Source organism: Nymphalis io, chromosome 20 (genome assembly GCF_905147045.1).
Source record: "Nymphalis io chromosome 20, ilAglIoxx1.1, whole genome shotgun sequence".
Classification (NCBI taxonomy): domain Eukaryota; kingdom Metazoa; phylum Arthropoda; class Insecta; order Lepidoptera; family Nymphalidae; genus Nymphalis; species Nymphalis io.
Window position 1 is genome coordinate 534,248 of NC_065907.1, and position 8,675 is coordinate 542,922.

The 8,675-nt window shown below is 36.6% G+C and overlaps 1 protein-coding gene across 1 annotated transcript; it reads left to right on the forward strand.

Moving 5' to 3' along the window:
• Positions 1-1,187: 1,187 nt before the first annotated feature.
• Positions 1,188-7,875, forward strand: LOC126776597 (venom protease-like). The gene is made up of 8 exons (XM_050499243.1): positions 1,188-1,191; positions 2,483-2,640; positions 2,913-3,123; positions 4,307-4,445; positions 5,631-5,794; positions 6,682-6,783; positions 7,033-7,217; positions 7,732-7,875. Exons 1-8 carry the CDS (start codon positions 1,188-1,190, stop codon positions 7,873-7,875), a joined length of 1,107 nt encoding a protein of 368 aa, XP_050355200.1.
• The last annotated feature ends 800 nt before the right edge of the window (positions 7,876-8,675 follow it).

An 8,675-nucleotide genomic window follows, 5' to 3' on the forward strand; every position in this document is an offset into this window, starting at 1 on the left:
CAGTGGGACATTAACAGGCTGTTACTGTACACACCGGGTGACTCCTACATTCTCATCGTCTCACATTGGCTCTAGAATCATTACCTAGTGTAATACGATCCATCCCAATGATTATGTGATTTTCTTGGGTGATTTCAATATACCCAATCTTAGAGCTCAAAATTCAATTTAACCAATCACACTCACACAAACTTACGTACACTCAAATACTTACACACATACAATCACTTATACACACACAAATAACAGTGTAACTGCATAGCCACACTCACCTACACATAGTCTGTGTCGCCTAATCGAAATGTGCTGTTTTTTTAGCTCATTATTATTTCGTTAAATTTACATTTTATTTTTTAAGCTGTGTGCTACTGTTTCTTTCTGTTAACTTTATTAGGTTTTTTTTTTACGCTGGAAAAACGCATTACGCGTTTCCCCCACGGGAACAGTGGGGGGGTATGTGGGTATCGCCGATGTCCGAGGCGCCGAGTGCGCCCCGAACGACGGAATACCCACTAAAAAACCAGCGGTATCCTTTCCGTCATAACGAGGAGCGCCACGGGATCGCTTGCGCATGCTACCGCGACGCTCTGACGGGTGGCCTGCGTATGCAGGCCTCCATTCTCTATGGGGATTACCAGGCTACTGAGAACCCCCTAGTCCCAGCGAAACTTTATTAGGTTTGCATAATTCAATCGAAAACAGTAATTGACTCTATTGTCTGTGTATTGTATTTTTAATACCAACATATTTTGTATTATGCTGTTGTTTTTCATAAATAAATAAATAAATATAATCGCCTTTTTTTAAATTCTATAAGAAATATTATAAGTATTGAAGTTACGTTACGTTACGTCTACTGGTAACTGGTTTTGTGCAAGCTCGTCGGGGTAAGTACCACCCACTCATCAGCTAATCTTCCGCAAAACAGCAATACTTGATATTGCTGAGTTCCGTTTTGAAGGGTGAAGTGTAATTACAGGCAAAAGGGACATACAATCTTAGTTCCCAAGGCTGGTGGCACATTAGCTATGTAAGCGATGGTTGACATTTCTTACAATGCCAATGTCTAAGGGCGTTTGGTGACCACTTACCATCAGGTGGCCCATATGCTCGTCCGCCTTCCTATTCTATAAAGAAAAAAAGAAAGTAATGTATTTGGTTACTATGTGAACAACGAAGAGAAATAAATGGGTATTAATAGTCCAAGACCAAAAAATACTTGGACAATATTAATAGTCCAAGGAAAGAATAAGTTTCTAAACTGCTATAATTATACATATGACATTTTACACTGATGATTATAACACACCTAGCAATTGATGAAGTATTAATGACAGATTTTAAGCAATTATTTAAATTAATATAATTTTTGAAGCAAAATACCAGACAAATGTCAATTTTTACGAAATTTTAGGAAATTCTATTAACATTCGTATGCCTGGAAAATGTCGAAATCTATACTGTCGCTATGTGATAATACAAGGACCAATTCTACTAACAAAGTGTCATTTTATCGCAATCAAATCGAAGCGTGATCGTTGCCGTTTTTCCTTTTTCTTATTCTTTAATTTAATTATCGACCAGTGCCATAAAAGTTAAAAATTACGTTTGATTTTTACATAACGGTATATGTTAACATATTATCGGTTCGGTTCCGATTCAAATAAATACAGATGATTCAAAGTTGGACCGGAATTGAATCAGGAACGTATTGTAACCGTTATAAATGAGTAGAATTCGGCCCCAGTAGTGCTATTCTGTAATAATGGTACGCTATTTTGATGCTTGCATCCTTTTTAATCTTACAATTATTAAGGTCAATGTCGCTTATCACTATTTGAAATTTCATGATGACTTTTTAGTTCTTACAAAATGCATTTTATACGCAATTTTTTATCAGCTAGTAATATTAGGGTTTCAGAGCAATTTGCAAGGAAAGAATTCCATTATTGTATCCCATTGCTTCTCTATTTACGTCACGACAAATATTAGTGTGAGATTAAATACGGCTGTCATTGTACATTCGTTTCAGTTAGTTTATAACGTGTATTTAACTTTTTCTCTTATGATCTAAGAGAGACTCATGTATATCATATAATATGAAATATACTACCAACAAACGTCAATTGTTTGTTTTCCTGTGTTCCGGTTTAAAATAGGTGATAGTTTTTATAAGATTTCTGTTTTTAAATTTGTTCTAAAAAAAGTTTCAGTGAGCCGGTATAATTAAACGAACGCATAATCTCTTAGCGCTGGCGGCGAATTGGTTATATAAGGAGTAGCTTTTATGCAGTGATAATGTAATTTACATGTCTGCCTTTCATATAAATAAGTGCTGCAAATCAAATTTAACTTAACACAGTAGATATTTTCATCTTATATTAAAAAATTGTATTGAATTTTTTTAATTTGATAGAATCAGAAAAAGCATTGTTTAAATAATCACCGCCTACATAAATCTTGATTGATACGCTACTTTCAGAGGAAACATGCACAACAAACGAAGGTGGCGTCGGAAGTTGCATAGCAATAGCCTCGTGCCCGACCTACGTGAAGCTATTGCAACAATTCAGAACAAAACCGGCATATGTGCAAGTGTTGAAGAGAGCTCATTGCGGCTTTGAAGGAAACTATCCTAAGGTAATTAATACAAGCCTTAGTAAGTTTTAAATATTATAGAAGATGTAATTTTTACGTTAGCAATTATGATAGAAGTTAGAAGTGTATTTAGTTGTATCATCGTCGGCCATGCCAGCCAATCGTCATTCACGTCTGGATATAGGCTTTACTCAACGTACTCACTTCCACATCCATTCTGGTACCGACACCCTCTTTAGGTGATTTGTTGACCTGGCTGGTGAGCGTTCTAAATATGATTTTATATTGTGTTGTAATTAAAATCTTTGTTCCAGGTTTGCTGCCCAATAGCCACTACACCTAATGATCCGCTACAATCCACACCCTCTCACGCGGCACCTACTGTGATAGCTTCTGTAACAGATGACGCGGTATCTAACAAATCCCTGGCATCAGACTTCCTTCCAGCGTTCCCGGCGCCACCAGATTGTGGAGTTAGCAACGTCTCATTTACTAGAGTGGTCGGAGGAGTTGACGCTAAGCTAGGTACTGAAATCTATATACATGTTGAAAACGTGATGGTTGATGCGGACGCTTTTTGATATATTTTTTTAACCAAGTTATTTCTCTTCATATACATTTTTGGTATTATTGATCTCAGCTCACTCACAATTCTTAGTTCTTTATACTTTCGCCATCTCGTCAAATTTACTCTCCTTTTCACACACATCATTCCTTTTCCCTCGTTCATGCTTAAGTTTCACTATCAACAAAACATTATCAGTTATCTAAACTAATAAATGAGTAGACAGTAACAGCCTGTTAATGTCCCACAGCTGGGCTAAGGCCTCCTCTCCCTTTTGAGGAGAAGGTTTGGAGCTTATTCCACCACGCTGCTCCAATGCGGGTTGGTAGAATACACATGTGGCAGGATTTCAATGAAATTAGACACATGCAGGTTTCCTCACGATGTTTTCCTTCAACGTCAAGCATGAGATGAATTATAAACACAAATTAAGCACATGAAAAATCAGTGGGGTTTGCCCGGGTTTGAACCCACGATCATCGAAATAAGCATACTTAATAGTTTTTGGTAAGCGCATCTATATGTATATAGGTTTTCTCAGAATATTGTAAAAGTTGATAAACGCTATTCACTTTGAATAAATCATACAAATTCAATAGCAGAAAATATTCTTCGACGCATTATTTGTTTCTTGAATTATATTAACGGGTTTGAACCCACGATCATCGGTTAAGATTCACGCGTTCGAACCACTGGGCCATCTCAGCTTTGATGAGTAGATGTTTTTTCGTAATTCTAATTGAAGAAACTAATAATTAAATTGTCTATTAAACAGATTGTAAAGCACGTAAAATAATTATTTACAATAAAACTTATATAAGAAGGTTACAACACTTTTCTGATAATGTTTCAAAATATATAAATAGTAGCGCTTCGCAGTTTAGTTCACTTAAAACTTAGACTTATCACGTGACAAAGTTGAATTTGGTGTTCACGTACTATGCAAATAAACATTAATATTCTTGAAAGGCTTGTGCGTGCTCGATGATACTTTTCTTTATATTGTTACAATCACTAAGTTGCCCTCATTTTTTTAGTTTTCGTTATAATGATCTTTCCCAACGTGGGTTAACTCCAAGTATAATCTAACATTTTTATTTAAATGGACTTAATTACGTGGTATTTAATTTATCTTTTTATCAGGTGACTTCCCGTGGATGGCGTTACTGGGTTACAAAGAAAGCGGTGACGCTGAAACTCACTGGAAGTGTGGAGGTTCCCTCATCAGCTCGCACCACGTGTTAACCGCAGCGCATTGCATACATCGCCATGAAAAAGATTTGTAAGTTATTCCAATTATTTTATAGTACCAAATAATGGGGTTTCCTTTTATGCACAACACACTTCTTTGCCAAGGTTGGTAGCGCATTGGCAATGTAAGGAATGGTTGATACTTCTTACATCGCCAATGTCTATGACCACTTAACATCAGGTGATCCATTTGCCCGTCCGCCTACCTATAACAACGTTTCATACGAACTTTTGTGCAAAAATTTATTATGTTGCCCCTGCGGTTAAGGCTGTACCTGGTATCAGTTAGTCATTTTAAAATGGTATCAAGTTTATATTGTACTATTAGGCGTATCGTTACATCGCGGAGACCTTTCGCTGCCGAGCGTGATAGCGAGCGTGATGCCATGCTTGGTAGCGAGAGGTGCTGGATAGAGATGGTCTATCCTTCTGCGAAAATGTCATGTCGCAGAAGGAGGCCGCGGAGTGGGAGCGCGAGGATGGTGCCTCCGCAGACCTGCTTCGCCGAAGAAGACCGGGGAGAAGACGTCGGCGCTATGCGCATCTTCTCCTCTCGCTGCGAGTGTCGCCGGGTCTAGGGGGTCTCTGTACCCAGAGAACCCCCTATGATTTGGAGGCCCGCAGAAGCGGGTCAACCGTCGGGACGGCACGGTATGCGATAGCGTTCCCGTGACGTCCCCCGACAAGACGGAGTGGGTACCGCTGGTTTTTTAGGGGGTATTCCGGCGCCTTCAGCGCCGGCGAGTACCACATAACCCCCCACCTCATGTGGGGGAAACACATAAAGGTGTTTTCCAGCAAGAAAAAAAAGGCGTATCATTACATAATTACATAATTGCTGCTGCTGATTTCGAGGTTCTAAGTTCGAGTCTCCGATAGATCAAATTCTATTGCTTTTGTCTGTCAATAAATTTTCAGTAGCAACTTCACCATAAAAGTTATAAAGGCGGTAGTGTGTGGGTGTGTGTGTGAGCCTGTTCTTACTCCGGTCGTGTTGGATTACTAACTCATCAAACTATGAGTGTGAATAAATGGATACTGCGCCTGTATTTCAGACACATACTTGTGAACTATATCTTCTCAACTTTCGATTTAAGTACGCAGAGTAAAATCGAGAGGGCATCGTCATCATCACGCAAATAAATTATAGTAAATTGTATTGAAACACATTTTCCTGCATGACAACACTGCTTAAAATGAATTATATTGTTCGCAGATACTTAGTGCGACTCGGTGAGCTGGACTACGCGAGGGAGGATGAAGGAGCAACTCCGATAGACGTCCTCATCAAGTACAAGATCAAACACGAAGGCTACAATTACAAGACGTACGTGAATGATATCGGATTACTGATACTGCAAAACGATGTAGAGTTCACAGGTAAATATTAGTTTGGATAAACTTGTTAATTACGTAATTTAGCAATAAATTAATAAACGCTGTGCATAAACATCAAATCGAAGTAAAAATAAATAAATAAGAGTTTATTTTACACTTTATACACATAAATGAATGTTTGTATGTTTGATCTCTACGCGTTAAACACATCACATATGTATGTACGCTCGAGAACCTCCCTAGTCCTTAATAATACAATAATTAAAAAAATGTCTGCTTGTCCTTCAAAATAAACATTACCTTTCTTTACGGTCGGGTTGCTAGGTAATATAAATATGTTTTTATTTGTATCTCTGACAGTTTTACACAACATATTTCCAACAAATGCCTTACATCCACCAACTTAATATGTAGTACCAATTATAGGATACATAATTGCCATCCACAGTTTCAAATTTGGTTAAAATTAATTTAACAATAAGTATAACTAAGGATAGCATTGTTTAAGACATTTAGAGACGATTATAAGTTTATTTATATAAATGAGGCTAAAATGTATGTACAAATTAAGAAACGAAAACAAAATGTAAATACTATTAATATATTTTTCAATATAGATTAAAGGTTTACCTTTATGTACAATATACACAAATATATAATAATAATAAATATTCCTAATTTTCTGAGTTAAATGTTAATGGACTAAGGTCTTTCTTTTTGAGACTACTCCAATGCAGTTTGGTGTATACACCAGTTTTGCAGCTTTTCATGTAACACTTGAAGATTCTCATATGTTTTGATTCACTGACGCGCACGAAACGAATTATAAGCATAAAATCTAAAATCTCCGGTTAATTTTCAAGTTTTGTAACCACTGAGCCATCTTTACCCCAATTATTTATATTCAAATGTATGGTTTTGTATTCCAGAATTTATCAAGCCCATATGTTTACCTGTGACCAGCGATTTAAGGAGTAATACCTTTGAGAAATACAACCCTATCATAGCTGGATGGGGACATACTCAATACGGTAAGTCAGATTAACATTTATATATATATATTTTTTATATAAAATCAGTATACGGACTAGGGCCACCGACTATATACATGGCGCTCTAAAAATATTAGTAATGCACCATCAACCTCGAGAAATAAGTGGATATGTCACTACTGCCTGGTTACTCACTCAGTCATCAAACCGGAACACAACAATATTAACCATTGCTGACTGAGCCATATTGGTTAGCTGTACTTCTAAACAATTTTCTATTAATCTCAGGTGGTACATCAGCATCACACTTGCAAGTTTTGCAGCTGCCAGTTGTCAGTAATGACATTTGTAGAAAAGCGTACATCGATTACAAGGCCCAGGTGATAGACGAGCGAGTTTTATGTGCTGGATTCAAGAAGGGCGGTAAAGACGCTTGCAAAGGAGACAGTGGTGGACCATTGATGCAGCCAATTGTAAGTAGTGACCAAATTCCTTAACTTACAAGAAATATTAATGATCGGTAAATTATGGGCTACATTAGATAGTTTTGGTGGCTATCGTCAATATCCAATGAGAATTTTATTCGATCTAGTAAAAATGACTCTTTGTCTTTTGTTTGTGTTCCAATTTCGTATAAAAGCTAGAAATATTTGAAGTATATTATGTTGAATATACACGGTAAAAAAAACAATCAGTTTGGGGGTTGTTTGCTTACGTTGCAGTGCGTGATAGTGGGTAGACAGAATCTGAACTCTTAAAAACTAATTTTCTCATGATACTTTCCTTCGCCGTCGTGCACGAGATAAATTATAGCCCAATGCTTATTTTCTAAGAAGAGAAACGAACCAATAACTTCGAATGCGTCTTGCATTGTTTATGGTCGAAGAGGATTAATTACCATCAGGAGACCCTATTGTATTATCTATGTCTTCCTAAGCTATGTTAGCACTAAAACAAGCAGTGAACTAATAATTATGTTATTTCTAGCCCGAAAACATGACGTCTTATTTCTTCCAAATCGGAATAGTCTCCTACGGAAGGAGATGCGCGGACGCTGGCTTCCCTGGCATTTACTCGCGCGTCACCTACTTCGTGCCGTGGCTGCAACAGAACATTTTAGGCAGTGCTTAATTGTATAAGTACGACAATTAATTACATACAACTGCGTATTATCAACTTTTATTTAATTTTATTTTATTAGGTTTATTTACAATCACTTACACTAATTCATTAACAGAAACAATAATTACAAACTTATTATCTAAGCGTAGAGATCAATTAAAAGTTAACACAACATACGAATGAAAAATGGAAACCAGTTCATAAGTACAAAAAAGAAGCTAAAAAAAAGTACCTAGTAGTAGTTCAAGTACCTGTCTATACAAATACTTCCTAAAGTTTTAAATTAAATCCGCGCGAATGTCGACAAAAGAACACACCTGGTTTAGGAGTTTACACAAGTCTTGGAATTCAATTTTATGAATACATAGTGCTTGGATGTGAATAATGAATACGACAGTGTCAGTAATGATGATTCTACATGGATCATAACATCAAGTTCTTCTCTAAGGGGCCAATTTTAGTAAATTAATGTCACTTTCAATCAAATCGTTAATTTTTTTTTCTATTCTACTCACTCGACCAGTAGCAGTTCTGTGGTAGTTTATTTAACGTAACGGAAACGTATCGTAAAGGTTATTAATTATTAGAATTGGTCCCCAGTACCTTTCCGTCATAATAATAATACCTTCAACCAGCGCGAGATGTGTATTGAGCTATTGATTGATTCTAAGCCATAACGTAATGACTAGATTTCCATGACGTATCTACACTGTAACTTAGCTTAATAAATATTGTATACTAAGGTTATTTTATTGTATTTAATTAAAACTTATTGAATTAAATACTTATTATTATGGTATGTCTTTCAG

Coding starts and splice junctions, on each gene's coding strand:
- LOC126776597 (XM_050499243.1), top strand. Junction 2,641..2,912: donor TTGAAGGAAACTATCCTAAG/GTAATTAATACA, acceptor TCTTTGTTCCAG/GTTTGCTGCCCAATAGCCAC. Junction 5,795..6,681: donor AAACGATGTAGAGTTCACAG/GTAAATATTAGT, acceptor TTTGTATTCCAG/AATTTATCAAGCCCATATGT.